The 19,102-nt window shown below is 46.9% G+C and overlaps 1 protein-coding gene and 1 long non-coding RNA gene across 19 annotated transcripts; both read left to right on the plus strand.

The window, feature by feature from the left end:
* Positions 1 to 3,650: 3,650 nt before the first annotated feature.
* On the plus strand, positions 3,651 to 4,738 carry LOC311375756. The gene is made up of 3 exons (XR_014643772.1): positions 3,651 to 3,930; positions 4,075 to 4,136; positions 4,530 to 4,738. It is a non-coding gene; the product is annotated as an uncharacterized lncRNA (long non-coding RNA).
* Positions 4,739 to 7,316: 2,578 nt separating this feature from the next.
* On the plus strand, positions 7,317 to 14,142 carry LOC311375759 (glucokinase regulatory protein-like). Of its 18 annotated transcripts, none has more exons than XM_084490808.1 (10): positions 7,317 to 8,008; positions 8,098 to 8,377; positions 8,740 to 8,804; positions 9,522 to 10,718; positions 11,266 to 11,400; positions 12,274 to 12,354; positions 12,451 to 12,502; positions 12,708 to 12,831; positions 13,822 to 13,897; positions 14,009 to 14,142. In XM_084490808.1, the coding sequence occupies exons 4-9, from the start codon at positions 10,635 to 10,637 to the stop codon at positions 13,895 to 13,897; spliced, it is 552 nt and encodes a 183-aa protein (XP_084346934.1). In that variant the 5' UTR covers positions 7,317 to 8,008; positions 8,098 to 8,377; positions 8,740 to 8,804; positions 9,522 to 10,634; the 3' UTR covers positions 14,009 to 14,142. The 18 variants fall into 18 exon arrangements, with proteins under 18 accessions (XP_084346934.1, XP_084346935.1, XP_084346937.1 ...); XM_084490809.1 differs by having other exon boundaries at positions 8,127 to 8,377; XM_084490811.1 differs by having other exon boundaries at positions 8,136 to 8,377.
* Positions 14,143 to 19,102: the final 4,960 nt, after the last annotated feature.

The raw sequence follows: 19,102 nt of genomic DNA on the forward strand, positions 1-19,102 counted from the left end.
GAGAGAGAGAGAGAGCTCTTAATGAAGTCTACATCCACTCTGGGCGGTGGACGTTGTTGGACCTTTTCAAACCACACCCTGATTAAAGATATGTTCATTAATGAGCGGCCCGTGGGTGTACTTTATACGTTGATCATGCCATGAAATTGAACAAAAAAAACAAAACCAATGTAATAATTGGAATTACGTAAAAAAGAGCCTACGGTATATTAAGTAAATCTGTGTATTGTTTTTTGTTAACAGGACCATGTATAGAACAGGTTCTATACCAGGGTTAGCTGAACAGCTCACCTGGTAGGATATAGTTTGTGCAATAAACCACAGACAGAGATAGAATTCCCTTCAAACATTGTTTGAAGGACTAGTGCACCCCCCTGGCGGTATAAGGAGGCATTACACTCACTCACCCACCCACAAATATCGATCTTTACAAGGGTAGGTAGACTCTCTCTCTCTCTCTCTCTCTCTCTCTCTCTCTCTCTCTCTCTCTCTCTCTCTCTCTCTCTCTCTCTCTCTCTCTCTCTCTCTCTCTCTCTCTCTCTCGCGCTCCTCGCTCTCTCTCTCTCAATTCCATTCAATTCAAAAAAGCTTTATTGACATGAGAAAGATACATTTGCATTGCCAAAGCTGGGGCCTCATGTACAAAGCTTGCTTACGCACAAAAAAGCTGCGTAAGCAACTTCTCACGCAAACGTTCGGATGTACAAAGACTGACTTGACGTGAGAAAGTGCGGTTCTCCACGCAAACTAAATGCCTGGCTTACGCACATTTCTGCTGCATTTAGTCAGTTGGCGGCACATAGAGGCAATGCAGCGCAACAACATGAGGCCTACGCGATCACGAGTCATGAAGTAATATTGCAATATGAGGCGAGTTCAAAGTGGATTTGAACGTCGGAATGCGTGATCTTAAATGCGCTTCAATCATGCGTTATTGTTGTCGAGACGCATAATGTGACACTGTTGTTAGGCTAAACTTAAACAGACCCATAAAACTAAATTGTCAATATTGGAATTAAAAGGAGGCCCCAGCAATATTATTTTCAGTGATGGCTTGTTTATTAAACGTTACATATTTTCCGGACCACGCATGACATATGATCTCTCTTCACACATTTGTTGTGAAATTCTTGACTGCAATATTATTATGTGATGTTGAGTGGAGTAAGCACAAGCCATTGTTACTTAAAATCAATCCATCAATGAACCACTCGGCCAATTTCGAATTATGTACATATTATTGACACATTGGGTGTATGGATACAACCTATCGTCAGCATGCATCCAAATAAATGAGAATATAAAAGCATGCGCAAAATGTGGCAATAATCGATAGGTTGACAATGGCAGTGTTGGCCTTGTTAGAAGATGGTCGCATTCAAAATTAACGGGTGTTCCGCGACTATTATGATTTTTTGGACAAAAAAGAGCCGATCCCAAATCACAGCTGCCACCCTTTGCTCAAATAGGGCGAGCTCCCAGACTCCGCCCCGCTGCGCTCTGACCCACGCTTCTCCGGGGTCAGAGCAGAGACCTTTCTTTTTACGTCCACCTTGATGTCCGACCACTTTTTTTTTTATGTCAGCCACAGTTCGGCTTTCCGCCCCAACCTCATTGACCAACTTGGCAACGTTTTCCCACGCCAGTTTTTTGCTTTTGGTGCTGATTCCGGAGGAAAGAGAGCCAAACAAGATCTTATTTCTGGCCTCTACCTCCGAAATCAGCACCTCCACCTCGCATTCACTAAAGTTATTTTTTCTTCCTTTCTCCATGTTCTCCTTTCTCCTAACGAGCGCACTACTGCAGGTTTATTTATAAGAATTAGCATATTAAATGAGGGAGGAGACTGGGTGGAGAGACGGGCTCGTGCATGTGCGCTCAATGTCACGTTAATTGGGATGTACAAAGAGAATCTGCGTGAAATCGTGCTTACGCAAGGATTGATACATCCGGATTTATTTGTGCGCAGCAGCTTTCCAGATTTTGGCGTCCGCAAAGTTTTAGTCAGAAATCCACGCAAGTCTTTGTACATGAGGCCCCTGCTGTTCATTGGTCAGAATCGTTCTTTCTGGTCCCTGTGTGATTGATCCGGTTTGAAGCGGTGACGGTTGGTTCTGGTCCGTTTCAGGCGGTCATCGAGGAGGTACTGGAGGAGAGCCCATACTACGAAGGGACAGGAGCCAGGTGACCGTAGCCTAGGGTCAGAGAGGTCAAGGTCATCAACACATGTTCACTAGCCCTCCCCTCTGACCCTAGGGTCAAAGGTCAAGGTCATCAACACATGTTCACTAGCCCTCCCCTCTGACCCTAGGGTCAAAGGTCAAGGTCATCAACACATGTTCACTAGCCCTCCCCTCTGACCCTAGGGTCAAAGGTCAAGGTCATCAACACATGTTCACTAGCCCTCCCCTCTGACCCTAGGCTCAGAGAGGTCAAGGTCATCAACACATGTTCACTAGCCCTCCCCTCTGACCCTAGGCTCAGAGAGGTCAAGGTCATCAACACATGTTCACTAGCCCTCCCCTCTGACCCTAGTGTCAAAGGTCAAGGTCATCAACACATGTTCACTAGCCCTTCCCTCTGACCCTAGGCTCAGAGGTCAAGGTCATCAACACATGTTCACTAGCCCTCCCCTCTGACCCTAGGGTCAAAGGTCAAGGTCATCAACACATGTTCACTAGCCCTCCCAAGAAGTTCACACCGCTCCGTTTAAAAGAGAACAAGCTCAATTTATAATTATTATTTGAATAATTTTGATATGAAATGCAATCTATATTATTTTTTTGGGGGGGGGGGGAAATGTACTGATTGCTTTGATTAAATAAATACAATCGATTCGTTTTTTTTATTTGTTTGTCCATGCATTGTGTAACAGGCAATAAATGTCTTCTTTATGAATTGGGTGTGACTGTACGGATATTTGATGTATGACTATAATGTCATCGCCTTGTTTTTGTTTGTATAAAATATGTACAGATATAGATTTAATACATGTAAATGTTTGACTAATATATTGGAACACTGTTCAAATATACAATATAAGAATATTAAAGTAACAATATAATGTATTATTTTATTAATGTCATTTGAAACATTTAGTGTCATTTGGATTTCTGTACGTTTTGATAAGTTCATCACTTTGACAATAAATATCTGAGCTGATTGATTTTATTATTTTTTATGCCGTTATAGCATTTCTATTTTGTGAATAAACAAATGCAACTATAAAGACTTTCATAGTTGCATAATTTGCCCAAATGTTGTAATTTGCATATTTAAGTTAAGTAAGTTGTGTTCTATTTTTTTTATGTTCTATAATAGTAATTGTATCAATACAGTTATAGTTAATTAGTTATGTTACACATTAGGCATTTTTTTATTTATTCTTTTTTATTATTTTCATCAAAAGGAAATACACCATCATACGGTGTAATTTCATACTTCAATCAGCATACAATTCCTGGTAGTAACAGTATTCCTCTACTCCATATGGTTTTAAACCACACTCACACATCCACATAATATATACCATTTATTCCCACTCATCCACATATCGTTCACCTTTTAAACACACAAACCCAAACACACACCCACAGTTTGTAACCCAAACCCACCCACCCACTCCCACCCCCGCTCAACACACACACACACACACACACACACACACACACACACACACACACACACACACACACACACACACACACACACACACACACACACACACACACACACACACACACACACACACACACACACACACACACACACACACACACACACACATCTATGGCGGCGCACACCTGCATGTAGTTCCGCTGATTATTCGCTGATTATTTCGCGGGTCTCGGTGCGGATCGCGCTGCGTCTCCATTGAGCCTCACTGTGCTGCTGCTGCTCGCGCTCCGTCAGCTGTTGGCTCCACCACAGGTTAGATTGAAAAAGACGCTGAGCCGTCTCCATTACACTGTTAATATTGACGTTATTTTAGTAGTTTAACCGAAACATGGTTAGAAACGTCCGGTTGAAGTTATAAAAGTAACTAATGATCCGTCTGGTCCTTTTGTTTTCCAGGTTGACCGTCGGGTTAACGAACACTTTTTGAAGTAAAACGGCCCGCTACATCCGGACCTGCTGTGAGTAGGACACTTATTTATAATTTATCTTAATTGTTTTTTACTCTAGGCCTACTTGATAAGTTGAATAATAGTAGTTCTGGATGTATGTCGTCGTAAGCTGTTTTTAATTGAGTTAATTTTTCGCCGGGTGACGCGGCTGCAGATATTTATCAATGACTCCATGACGGAGTTGGCGGCGGAAGACGTAGGGGGGCGGGGCCATGACGTCACACAATGACTCCGCACTCGGTTACCGTCGTAGTTAGATGGGAAAAATAACTTATTTTAATAACTTATTTGGATTTATTGGATTAATCACTAATTAAAACACACACACACACACACACACACACACACACACACAGCCACACACACAAGCCGTAAAACTAATCTCGTTGCTCTCCTTCACAGCTCAAGAAGAAGAAACAGATTCTGTGAGTATCACGATCGAACCACGAAGAAGAAGAAACTGCGAACTGTAAGTCACAACATTTTCTTTTAATGCTGTGGGCTGACAGCGTTTAGTTTGAACCGGTTCTCAGGCCCCGCCCCACGTAGGCCCTGCCCCGCCCCACGTAGGCCCTGCCCCGCCCCACGTAGGCCCTGCCCCGCCCCACGTAGGCCCTGCCCCACGTAGGCCCCGCCCCACGTAGGCCCTGCCCCGCCCCACGTAGGCCCCGCCCCACGTAGGCCCTGCCCCGCCCCACGTAGGCCCTGCCCCGCCCCACGTAGGCCCTGCCCCGCCCCACGTAGGCCCCGCCCCACGTAGGCCCTGCCCCGCCCCACGTAGGCCCCGCCCCACGTAGGCCCTGCCCCGCCCCACGTAGGCCCTGCCCCGCCCCATGTAGGCCCTGCCCCGCCCCACGTAGGCCCTGCCCCGCCCCACGTAGGCCCCGCCCCACGTAGGCCCCGCCCCACGTAGGCCCTGCCCCGCCCCACGTAGGCCCCGCCCCACGTAGGCCCTGCCCCGCCCCACGTAGGCCCTGCCCCGCCCCACGTAGGCCCTGCCCCGCCCCACGTAGGCCCTGCCCCGCCCCACGTAGGCTCTCTCGCTCTCGCTCTCGCTCTCGCTCTCTCGTGTTCTCATGCCTCTCATTCGTCCCTAGAAGATACTTTATCCGTCCACTTTCCTACTACATTCCTCATCATTGCATCACATCCCCTGTGTGTTGTCCTACTGATAAGGGTGTGTGACTGACTGACCAGAGATGCATGCGAGGGTTCTGCGCTGTTTGAGGCCTTCAGTTGTGTAGACGTTCCCCCTCAGGGGAACCCGAGTGTTTAAGAGGCCGTCGTCACGTCAGTTACATGAACTGGAACGTCCTTCAGGATGGAGACAGGGACTCCTCAAGGAGACACACCAGGGGGCGAGATGTGAGGGCTGTCCCTCTCAGCAACTATAACCCAACCTGGTTCCTGCACCTGAGAACCACGGAGCACGTTCCAACGTTTCCCTCCGTACGCTTTGAAGCCCTAGCCCCCCCACCACTGGTCTCTCCATCAAACCCTCCACTGGTTTCTCTTCTCTCAAAGACCTACAAACCCAGCGCTGGTCTCTCCGTCAAACCCACCACTGGTCTCTCCGCTCTCAAGTACCTACAAACCCACCACTGGTCTCTTCTTAAAGACCTACAAACCCACCACTGGTTTCTCCTCTCAAAGACCTACAAACCCTCCACTGGTCTCTCGTCTCTAAGGGGCGATGGCCTCCGTCGCCCCGCAGAGACGAGAGACCAGTGGAGGGTCTCTCGAAAGGGAGTCGGGTTCATATTCCCAAATCTGGAGAGGCGGAGATAGGCGCCGCGAGGCGTCCAGTGCAGTAACGCAAACGACCCCGGAGAAGCTGGCGGGAGCCCCGGGAAGAGTTCTCTTTTCTTTGTGAAGGGCAGGGCGCAAAGACCTACAAACTCAGCACTGGTATCTCGTCTCTCAAAGACCTACAAACCCAGCACTGGTCTCTCCGTCAATCCCGCCACTGGTCTCGTCTCAAAGACCTACAAACCCAGCGCTGGTCTCTCTGTCAAAACCTCTGCTGGTCTCTCCTCTCTCAAGGACCTAAAAACCCACCACTGGTCTCTCAAAGACCTACAAAACCTCCACTGGTCTCTCCGTCAAACCCAGCGCTGGTCTCGTCTCTCAAAGACCTACAAAGCCACCGCTGGTCTCCTCTCTCAAAGACCTACAAACCCTCCACTGGTCTCTCCTCTCGTTTGGCTTTGTATTCCTTTGAGTATTGTCATTGTTTGTGTAAATACACAATCTAATAATTGAAAATAAAGAGGTGTGATCTTTAACCTGGTACTGGTCAATCTTTGCATGTCATGGGGTACTAAGTGTGAGGGGCAATCTTTGCATGGCATGGGGCACTACTTCATGTGAGGGGCAATATTTAACCTGGCATGGGGCACTAAGTGTGAGCGGGGCAATTGTTGACTTTGCACGGGGCATTAAGTGTGAGAGGGGTGATCTTTAACCTTGCATTTGGCACTAAGTGTGAGGGGCAATCGTTGCCCTGGCATGGGGCACTAAGTGTGAGAGGGGCAATCTTTAACCTGGTACTGGGCACCACATGTGTGAGGGGGAAATTTTTCTACTTCTACTTGGCTTGTATTACCTGAACATTTTAATCTTCAGCTATAGGAGGATGCTACTCTTCCTGAAACACCCTTGAGTGTCATTTGGTCGGATGTTTCTGATGACTCAAGTCTGTGGCCTAAATCAAAGAGGATAACAAAGTGGGTGTTCAATACAGCGAGAGCCTGGAGCGATCTAGCATCTGGATCTCAATTCGACCTTCTACACACTGGACAGGATGACTTGAGTGTCATGCAGCTTGGATTGTAGTGTGACTGAATCATGCAAACAATGGGAAGCGACAATGGCTACTTGGTACAATGGATGATGGACTAATGGCATTCCGAATGGACAGAATCGGATGAGAAACCAACCAACTAACTGAAGATGGAAGATGAAACATTCTGCAACGTGGCTTCCCTACCTAACCTAAACATGATGGACTGCTGGCAAGCCCTCTGGATCTCCTGTACTCCTGCCCTGAGATCCAAGTATTTCTCGGGCTGAATTGGAAACCATCTTGGAAACATCCCAACTAGCGTCCCTGTCGAGCTGCAGTTGTGCTCTTCTTCAGAAGAGGTGAAGAAAGCCTCACTGGGGCTTGAAGGTCTATGAAGAGGAACGTTGAAATGTGCGCCATGATTCTCTCCTGTAAGAGCTGTTGTATTCTAGTCGCCGAGAGGGGGAGCCTCACAGCCTACCCTTTGGCGTTTCTCCTTGGGGAGTCCCTGTCACGGTCTTGACGGACGTTCCAGGTCATGTAACTGATGTCACGACAGCCTTTTGAAAACTTGGTTTCTCCTGAGGGGGAACCTCTACAGAACTGTAGGCGTCAGATGGCACAGTATCCCAGCATGCATCTCTGGTCACTCAGATCACACCCTGATCAGTAAGGCAACACTCATGCGATGTGCATGCGATGTTTTAGAGAGTAGTAAGGAAGTAGACAAAAGGCATGAGAAGTTTGTTATTTTGTACTGTTGTCAGCCTTGTTTATGGGTGGGAATTATTTGCTAAATGGGGGGGATATGAAATGTATAGTCAATTATTTGTACATGAACCAACAGCAACAAACTACTAGATCTGCTCAAGGTAAGTCTGTTGGCTGTATTTTGCAACAAGACGACCAAAGCACCCCAAGATCTCCATCGTCGTTCCAGCTCAAGGTAAGGGGCTCCTGCGGGGGGGTTGGTAGTTAGATTCGCGACCGCGTTGTGCACAGGTCTATAAAGATGCTGTCTGACTTCACAGGATCTCCTGGACCAGGGTGGACCAGAGGCTGAGGACCAGCAGGTGACCAGATCACACTGGACCAGGTATGGGTCACCAGGGTGGATAATAATAATAATAATAATTATTATTATTATTATTATTATTATTATTATTATTATTATTATGTGTCTAGTGCTTTTCTCGCACTTAATTATAATGTAGGGTAACTAGATCCCCCTAGACCAGGCATGGGGTACCAGGCTGGACCAGAGGGTATCCAGATCCCCCTGGACCAGGAATGGGGCACCAGGCTGGACCAGAGGGTATCCAGATCACCCTGGACCAGGAATGGGGAACCAGGCTGGACCAGAGGGTATCCAGATCCCCCTGGACCAGGAATGGGGCACCAGGCTGGACCGGAGGGTATCCAGATCCCCCTGGACCAGGAATGGGGCACCAGGCTGGACCGGAGGGTATCCAGATCCCCCTGGACCAGGAATGGGGCACCAGGCTGGACCAGAGGGTATCCAGATCCCCCTGGACCAGGAATGGGGCACCAGGCTGGACCGGAGGGTAACCATAACCAAACACTTGACACCTGGAGGTTCTTTTTAATTATTTCAAACGATCGTAGAGGGTCTTCATTAGTTTTTCCTTCCGATTTTTCATTCTGTGAATTTTAGCCAAAGCTGTGATTTGAAGTAATTAAGGTCACATCAGCTGCTACTACTATAGTTTATCCAGCGTACATCAAGGTGGACACTAAAACGTAACAGCTGGTCACACTCACACCTGGTGACATCACCCTTTTAATGTGTGTTTGTATTGTGAACAGATGAAGCTGATGACCCACCAGGAGCGAGACGAGGACTACGATGGGACTGCTCAAGTCTTTGGAAGGTTAATACCAACAGTTTTTTTTTTTTTTTTTTTTTTTTACATCGTTTCACCACCAAAGCTATGCTGTTAAATTCACAGAATGTTTTACTATATTCCTGAATTACAAATTCCCAAGTGTGTGCATGTTTCATGTTGAAGTTTAAAATTTGATTTGATTCAGAATTATTTCAACAAAGTGTCCAAAGAATAATAAACTACTACCACTGTGTTTCTAGTGTAGAATTCTCAAAACAAAAGTATTTTCTTCAACACATTATATAAACTAAAAAAATCATGGACAAAATGATGGAGGAGGAGCCACCTATCTGGAGGGAGACCCGGAATCTGGTTAGCCGCCTAGCTGGACATCGTTAGCCTCCTAGCATAATGGATATAGTTAGCTTCATAGCATAATGGATATCGTTAGCTTCATAGCATAATGGTATTGTTAGCCTCATAGCATAATCAACATCGCTAGCCTCATAGAGTTATCTATATCATTAGCCTCATAGTATAATTGATATTGTAGCATAATTGACATTGGTAGCCCCATAGTGTAATCGACATGGGTAGCCTCATAGCGTAATCGACATGGGTAGCCTCATAGTGTAATCGACATGGGTAGCCTCATAGTGTAATCGACATTGGTAGCCTCATTGACATTGTTGGCCTATGGCTAGCAACATAGATTATGCTACGAGGCTAACGATTTGTGTTTCTCCTCTTGCAACATTTCAGTGACCCACCGACGGCGCCTCGTCGGAGCTGGACGGTGGAGACTTCAGATGCAACTTCTACCTCGCAGGACGTGACTTAAGTCACGGGTTGTCAAGGGTTCCTTGTTTCTCAAGGGTTCCTTGGCGGGTTCCTCATGGTTCAGTGTTAGGGACAGAGTTAGGGTCAGATGGTCTCATGATGAACCGTTGTTTTTTTTTAATCACATCCCAGAATTGTTTCACTGTGCGCACAGATGTTGAAATGTATACTGATGTTTTATGATATAAAATCATTTAAAATGACCTGGTTGTGTGGCATGTTGTATGGTAATTTTTATTATACACATGCATGTTACCCTAATGAGGTAAGGTTACCTCTCCCCTCCCCTATATCCTAACCTCCGCCCTCCCATATCCTCTCCCAACCTCCCTCCCCTATACCCTAACCTCCCCCTCTATACCCTGACCTCTGTCCTCCCCCCCCCATACACCCTTACCTCCCCCTCCCCCCTCCTTTACTCATACCTCCCCCTCCTCTAACCCTAACCTCTCCCCTCCCCTATACCCTAACCGCCCGCCTCCCTTACCCTCACCCCCAACCTTACCCTCACCCCCAACCTTACCCTAATCCTCATCCTTATCCCTAACCCTAAACCTAACCTTAACCATAGCAGCGAATATCAAGCCAGTAAAAGCACGTATGATGATATTAGCTAACTAGACAATCAGATGGACAGTGGCTATACAGTATAGCTAGTCTAGCTTTCCAACCCAATTTTGTGTAGCCCACCTTCGTGAAATGTGTGATAAACAGGAAAAGGTCCTGCCACACTTACCTGACAACTGGAATGGGGTATTTTTTGGGATTACTGTTGAACTATGTGTTCACCCGGCTATGAACTGAGACTTGATAAATCATATTATCAATATATAACATTTCTTGCCTTTTCTCTCTATAGTGTAACACTATATAGTACCATTGATACACTTAATACTAACCATCATGAAACGTATAGCAATACTAACCCACTCTATATATCTCTCTCTTCCCCCTTACCTCACTTGTGAGGTAAACCATTACCAGTCATTAGCCATCCTTGTAATTGGCCCTCATCGCACCTGAAGTCCCATCCCTATGACTGCCCTACCATTGCCTGTTGCTGTCCCCTTGACCGGATTCCTGGCCTGCCTCTTGATCAGAAATAAACCTCCATTCCGTGTGTGTGTGATCTGTCCGTTGCTGAATAAGGTTCTATAGCTGCTTTGGCATGTTGGTGGTCAACATGTCTGTAGTGTAAAACATTCTAAAACTGGTGTCAAATGTTGCTGGCCGTATTACTACGTAAACCATGAATGTTGCGCATCATTTATTATGACGTCATTATATATACTTTCTCTCAGCAACCCCAACTCAAACTGACTTCCCGCGTCCCTGACAACTGCCTCAATAATCAAGGAGAAGAAGAAGAAGACTCCCTTTGTGTGTCTTTGTGTTCCTTCAATATGTGTTGTATACGTTTGGGTGAACACAGATCTCCTCACACTCCTCTTTTCAAAACAAGGGTCCATTTTGTTAGCAGTGACGCGCGTAGGAGGGTGGTCTGACGGAGCCTCAGGGGCCGTCTGGCTCCAGGACGCCTACGGGTTAGACAGGGGACACCTGGCATCCAACCCACAACCTTTAGAGCAGGCAGTCACACACCCCCCAGACCACTGGACTGTTGTGGTGTCTGTGTGTCTCTGACCTCCACCCCCTCCACCCTCAGGGTCTGTCAGGGCACCCCCAGCCCCGCTGCAGGGGGGCTCTGCTGGGGGCCGTCTACCGGAGCGACCGGCTGGAGGTGGACCTCCTGAACGCTGACATCACCGCGCACACGCACGCCGCCAGCACCCAGAGCAAGGTGCTGGAGGACGGGTGGTAGGTGGGTTATAGACGGTGGTAGGTGGGTTATAGACGGTGGTAGGTGGGTTATAGACGGTGGTAGGTGGGTTATAGACGGTGGTAGGTGGGTTATAGAGGGTGGTAGGTGGGTTATAGACGGTGGTAGGTGGGTTATAGACGGTGGTAGGTGGGTTATAGACGGTGGTAGGTGGGTTATAGACGGTGGTAGGTGGGTTATAGACGGTGGTAGGTGGGTTATAGACGGTGGTAGGAGGGTTATAGACGGTGGTAGGTGGGTTATAGACGGTGGTAGGTGGGTTATAGACGGTGGTAGGTGGGTTATAGACGGTGGTAGGTGGGTTATAGACGGGTGGTAGGTGGGTTATAGACGGGTGGTAGGTGGGTTATAGACGGTGGTAGGTGGGTTATAGACGGTGGTAGGTGGGTTATAGACGGTGGTAGGTGGGTTATAGACGGTGGTAGGTGGGTTATAGACGGTGGTAGGTGGGTTATAGACGGTGGTAGGTGGGTTATAGACGGTGGTAGGTGGGTTATAGACGGGTGGTAGGTGGGTTATAGACGGTGGTAGGTGGGTTATAGACGGTGGTCGGTGGGTTATAGACGGTGGTAGGTGGGTTATAGACGGGTGGATGTTGGGAGGGTTGGTAGATCACGGGGTGGATGATGTATGATGGGTGATGATGAATATGAGGATGAATTGGTGGAGTGTGTGTGTGTGTGTGTGTGTGTGTGTGTGTGTGTGTGTGTGTGTGTGTGTGTGTGTGTGTGTGTGTGTGTGTGTGTGTGTGTGTGTGTGTGTGTGTGGGTTGAAGTGCGCTGCTGTCAGTGACTCCTCCCACTCTGGTTTGTGTTCATTCTGGCTCCCCATAAGGTCGTCCCTCTGGCTCTGATCTGTCTGCTGATTGGCTGCTCGGTCTCGGAGGCGGAGTCCCACCTGGTGCGTCAGCCAGTGGTCCGTGAGGTGGTGGGGGCGTGTCTGTTTATATATAATTATGCGTACATAAATTGTGGGTTTATCGTACTCTTGTTTGTTGTGTTTTTTTTTCAGGAATGCATTTCCTTTCCAGTTGAACTGCGGCAGAGTAGTCAACTGATGATGAGTATATTTAAGTTTTTACTCATTCCTGTATATAAAATAAAATTGTGAATAGTGCCTAAAGAAACCCCCAATTGATCTCCTTAAGGGTGGGGGCGTTACGGGGTAGTACTATAATGTTCTGGCTCTTGTGGTGGCTTTGTGTGTTTGCACTAATATGTTGTTTTTGTTTTGCTCCTGCATCCAATCACCTCCATCCCCTCCTGGAGGCGGAGCCTACTGGCTACGAGGTGCTGATTGGCTCTCCCTGGTTGTTGGCGCCGCCCCCACTCATATAAAGCCCAGTGGAAGACGGCGTCTCTCTCTCTCCAATGGAGCACAGGCTGCCCACCTGTACACTGGTTACTTTTAGTTCAACACTGTAAATCATTACTGAATGCTTTCAACGCCTTCCCTTTGTTACTATTATTTAGGCCTTGGTGGTGACTTTCCTCACTTTAGGTGTAAGATCAGTTAGGGTAGTCAGTTAGCTTCACCGGAAGACGCACTGTTTTCATTTGTCCGCTCCGTGACTTGTGCGTCGGGCTCGGGGGCAGGTAAGGTGCTCCACCCACTGGTGAGCGGGAGGGTTTCTTCTTTGTCGTTTTCCTGTCATGTCGTAACCACCTTGGCCGTTCTGTTGATGGGGTTTCTTTTCATTTGATCGTTGCTCTCATGTGGAACCAAAAGATCCTTGTTCCAACAAGTAAAGACGTTTATTTATTTATTTCTCTCTCTCTCTCTATCTCTCTCTCTCGCTCTCGCTGTCGCTCTCTCTCTCTCTCTCTCTCGCTCTATCTCTCTCTCTCTCTCTCTCTCTCTCTCTCTCTCTCGCTCCCGCTGTCGCTCTCTCTCTCTCTCGCTCTATCTCTCTCTCTCTCTCTCTCTCTCTCTATCTCTCTCTCTCTCTCGCACTCTCTCTCTCCCTCTCTGTCTCTCTCCCCCTCTCTCTCCCTCTCTGTCTCTCTCTCTCTCTCTCTCTCTCTCTCTCTCTCTCTGCGTGTGTGTGTGATAAGTTGTCATCTTTGCAGTAGGCTTGTCTTATACGGCCAATCTGTTTCACTTTGATGTGATGCACACCAAAGCTTCGTTCATGCGGTTTTGCGCAGGTTTAAAATGTTTAGCCTGACGGTGAATTGTCAGCTGTGACCGAGAGCGGTGAAGCGTTCAATAAATGTGACGCGCCGATGCATGGGTTCATGCAGTTTTGCGCAAGTTTAAAATGTTTCCGCGTAATTTGTCAGCTGTGATCAAATGCCTTTAATAAATTCCACCTTTATGTCATAAATATAACATGCCTTTGATTAATGTTTGTATGGTGCATCTAATCGAGGCCTATCTTAGGTTCAATCAAACTGGCTTTGCCCGCCTGTTTTTTCCTGTGCCTCCTATATGGACATTTGTGGCTCCGCCGCTGTAGGTGAGGGTAACATACAGTGATGTTAAGCCTCCAAGATCATTTCTCAAAATGCTATTTAATGAATTAAATACATTTCATTCATGCAGTTTACTTTCATTGGATTCCAAAAAGTTTCCAGACTACGAGTCTGAACTTCCTGTTTCGGAGAAGTCCAACCCGCTGACGCGTGACATCGACCAGGCCTCAGCCAATCACGTGGTTGGGCTGCTGAGAGCCTGCGACGCAGAGATACTCCAGGATGAGAGGAAGCCCTTTTAAGGTCATGTCAGAGGTCAATATTCATACATTCAAACAACAACACAGCGCACTTGTCTATTGAGCTATGGTTCTGTTATAAGTTAGCTTTCTGTGTATTTGTTAACATGGACAGATATATAAATCTTTATCATCATTACACAAGTGATCATAGTATGAGGGAATGTAGTTGAAATCGTACACAACATGTTGTACCACATTATCTATTGTAGACGCCCTGAATGTTTTATTTTATTAGTTTTTCTCCTCAAAACAAACATACGTCTCATCTCACACTAAAGAATGTGTTAAATGTCAACCCCAGACCTGCTGAGAAACCAGCGGACTTCACAATGGTGACTTTACTGCTCATAATTGTTTACTTTGTATTCCTTCAAAACAGAAACTTCTCAGCGACAGTGTGATGAAAACCTTGCTGGCGGTCGCAGTGAAGGCGGCAGACATCCTCAAGGTCTGTTGAGGCCTGACAGATGTCTCCCTCTGTCCGACCGCCTGTCCGTCCGTCCGTCTCTGTTGGAGAATAAACGGTAGAGCTGTGTCATTGTGATTCCGCCACCAGGGGGCGCCAGACAGCCTTGTTGTACTGAGCGGCTGTGGGACGTCTGGTCGACTGGCTTTCCTCGTAGCGGTAAAATCCACTTTGTAATACCGCGTATAAGCTACACTAATATATAGTAGAACTTATAGTTCAATTTATTTTTATTAGGTTTGGAGTTAAGTCAGAATGGGTTGCATTAAAATAGACTTCACTGACAATGAGTAGTAATTCTAAATTCAATATACATACATATATTATATTAGCCTATGCAAGCAGCTTGGTTAAAAAAAAAAAAATGTAGATAAGTTCATGTGTGTATTGTATGGTAATTTGTGTGTGCGTGTGCGTGTGCGTGTGTGTGTGTGTGTGTGTGTGTGTGTGTGTGTGTGTGTGTGACACCTCGGTCAGACACACTTCAACCAGCTGTTGAGGACAGCGGGTCAGAGTCCCGTCTTCGTGGACCTGACTGCAGGGGAGGACACGTGAGTCCAGCTCCTACTGTTATATAACAGCGCTGGAGATGAGCTGAGATCCTCACTGTGCTTATGGGACAATAAGATCAGCTGAGTGGAAGGACACAGCTGCAGTGCAGTGGTTGAGATGGAAACACTGTCAGAAAATGTTCCTCAAAGGACCTGATGGTCTGTCTCTCTCCTCCATCAATCTAAATCCTGAATCCAAGTGTTTCATCTGAAGCTAAATCGTACATAAATCTTTAACTATAAATATAAATCTTAAATCCAGCTTTAATATACAACGTGCAGCTAAAACTAACAGCGGCTCTGCAGGTCTGACCTACAGACAGACAGACAGACAGACAGACAGACAGACAGACAGACAGACAGGAGTCAGAGCTAATTAGTATATGGAGGAGAATTAGTACATCTGTTGTATGGATTTAGGATTAGATTCAGGATTTCAATTTAGATTTAGGGTTAGATTTAGATTTACATATAAGATTTATATTTAGATATAAAATGTAGATTTATATTTAGGATGTAGATTTAGATATAGGATTTAGATTTAGGTTACCTACCTTAGATTTACCTCCTCCCCGTACCTCCTCCCCATGTATGTGTGTGTGTGTGTGTGTGTGTGTGTGTGTGTGTATAACATATGTAGTCTTACCATTGATGAAATGTTTAGTAGTGACTGTGTGTGTGTGTGTGTGTGTGTGTGTGTGTGTGTGTGTGTGTGTGTGTGTGTGTGTGTGTAACATATGTAGTCTTACCATTGATGAAATGGTTAGTAGTGACTGTGTGTTGTGTGACTTGACTAAACCCTTTTGCCTTCACTACTATTTCACACATTTTGACCGCATTTGATAAAGAAGAAACCCTGTCCTTTGTAGCAGTTAATGTCTTTGCATGGAGCAGAGAATCACGTTCAACAGAGCTGGCCCTCACCAGAGCTGTGTCCAGAACTTTGGAGGAGTAATCTCGTTAGATTATCGTTATTATTATTAGATTCTCGTTATTCGAATTGTCCGAATGGGATGTTCTTAGTTAGTGAAGGTGGATGGAAACTTTTAGCATGTAGCAACGTATTTTTATGTGCCTCCTTTCTGAAGAGGCAGGGATTGTGTTGCGGTGGAGGAGGAGGAGGAGGAGGGGGAGGGGGGAGGAGATGGGGGGTGTTGTGGGGTCAGGACAAGGGCTGGTTCAACCTGTTGACAAAGTCATTCAGCTGGTTGGCCCTCTCCGTTGTCCCCCCTGTGGCTCTGGTCTGACCTGTGATGCTCCTCACACCTTCCCAGACCTCCACCTTTCTCCTGTGGCTGTCCTCAGCCTCCCTCACACGGCGTGTCACCTCCTGCTGTGCTGCCTTCATGGCCTCCCTGCTTCTGAAGGCAGCCTTCTTCCTGTTGAGGGCAGCAGTGACTTCCTGCGTTACCCAGGGCTTGTTGTTAGGGTAACAGGACAGTCTTGACAGGGGAGGCCTCTACGTCCTCACCATGCGGGTTGGTCAGCCCATCCAGCCTCTCGGGGCTCTCTCCATCTGACCACCTTCTGATGGTGCGGGGTGTCACCGGCTGTTGTTGGACCGGGGGGGTGGACAGTGGCTGTAGATGGACCAGGTTGTGATCAGACTCCCCAGGTGGGGGGGGGGGGAGTGGCTCTGTAGGCGTCCCTCACATTAGCATACAGGCGGTCAATTGTCCCGTTGTTTCTCCTAGGACAGTCTACAACCTGGTGGAAACCAGCCGGAGTAGAGTCCAAAGTCACATGACTGAAGTCCCCAGAGGTGACCATCCGGCCTCAGGGCTCAGTCTGCAGCCCCGCTGTGACAGAGTGGATCTTCTCACAGGCGGCGGTCCGCTGAGGAGGACGTGGACACGGTGATCACGTGACTAACCTCCCTCGGCAGCTAGTGTGGCCGCAGGCTGACAGCTAGCAGTCTCTACGGAGATGTGTCCTGGGTTACACCAGCCGTCGTTGACATACGTGAGGAGTTCTAGATAACCCAGACGGTACGTTGTGTTGTTTCCAGTTCCTTTTATACTTGTCTTTAAGAAGGCTGTCTCATCTCCGTACACGGGGAGTGGGGTCGGCCTGGCGGTTGTCAGTGCACTCGGTTCTATGGACGTCTTCACTGCACCGACGGCGATAGATTGTTTCACTTCTTATGACCAATGGACTGATTGTAAGTGGCTCTGGATAAAAGCGTCTCACACACACACACACACACACACACACACACACACACACACACACACACACACACACACACACACACACACACACAGGCCTGCCTTTACCTGCCAGTAGGCCCTGGGGCTGAGGTCTCGTAGGCCCCCTGAGAGGAGGTCTTACAATTAAAATGTGTAAATGTCATGTGTCTAGAGCAGCGGTTCCCAAACTCTTCTGGCTCACGGCCCTAAACATATTTCTCTCCATCCACGGCACCCCTGTTTTTTTTTTATTTTTACTCTCAACCTCCTTTGTGCCATATTTGTACTTCATGCCATTTAATTTAACCTTTGTGATATGATGGACAGACCATAACTGCTTTTATTATAGGCACTAAGGTGAGGTTTATCTCATTTTCGTTTGTATCATAGTTTATCAACATTATTTTACAATGTTGCATTGTGATAATGAAGTGTATTGTAAATGTTAACAACAAGCCTTTGACCCTGGCTCTAACTTTAAATTTGGTTTGTCATTAAAGTCAGATCGTGTTTTATTGTGTACTAAAGGTGAGATTATTGTGGTGTGTACTAAAAGTCAGGTTGTTGTGTTGTGTTGTGTAGTGCTGTGTGTCGCCGCACGTTTGCCCTTCACAACTTAAACACGTAGTTAGTTCATTTGCTTTCCCAGCTCCTCTTTGTTTGTGTTGGTAGCTTAGTCACGTCACGTTGTCAACAGTGGGTACATGGAGCACAACATAGTGGGTCATAGCTAGGGTTGCCAACTCCCAGACTTTCAAATACGGGACACCTCTTGATCGAGATTGTTGAGGGGGGGGGGGGGGGGGAGAGTTATGCGCGATCGCGGGCAGACGCGTTCACGCGATTACGACCTGTGGAGTATTGGATTGAGCACTCGGTGCTCAACTGTGTTAGACGGTCATTACTTCGGGGTTCGGTGGTTGGCTGCGTGGGTCTATTCAGTGTGTTTATAGTGCGCCAATAAAGTAACTGGCTCGTACTGCATCCTTGCCTCCGTGTGTTTATACGCTTAAGCAACCCACGGGTTTTATTAATGCAACGATAACCGGCATTACATAAAGTTACAACACGACCCCAAAATACGGGACAAAGTGCGTCCCGTATCAGTTCATTACGGGACAGGTCTTTTAGTTGCCAAATACGGGACGATCCCGTATTTTACGGGACGGTTGGCAACCCTAGTCATAGCCTGTCCAATGCCACGCTTATACTCATACTGAGCTAGTATCCTGTGTACTTATACTCATACTGAGCTAGTATCCTGTGTACTTATACTCATACTGAGCCAGTATCCTGTGTACTTATACTGAGCCAGTATCCTGTGTACTTATACTCATACTGAGCCAGTATCCTGTGTACTTATACTCATACTGAGCTAGTATCCTGTGTACTTATACTCATACTGAGCCAGTATCCTGTGTACTTATACTCATACTGAGCCAGTATCCTGTGTACTTATACTGAGCCAGTATCCTGTGTACTTATACTCATACTGAGCCAGTATCCTGTGTACTTATACTCATACTGAGCCAGTATCCTGTGTACTTATACTCATACTGAGCCAGTATCCTGTGTACTTATACTCATACTGAGCCAGTATCCTGTGTACTTATACTCATACTGAGCTAGTATCCTGTGTACTTATACTCATACTCAGCCAGTATCCTGTGTACTTATACTCATACTGAGCCAGTATCGTGTGTACTTATACTCATACTGAGCCAGTATCCTGTGTACTTAT

This window comes from Micromesistius poutassou (genome assembly GCF_964030765.1).
Source record: "Micromesistius poutassou genome assembly, contig: SCAFFOLD_3065, whole genome shotgun sequence".
Lineage (NCBI taxonomy): Eukaryota > Metazoa > Chordata > Actinopteri > Gadiformes > Gadidae > Micromesistius > Micromesistius poutassou.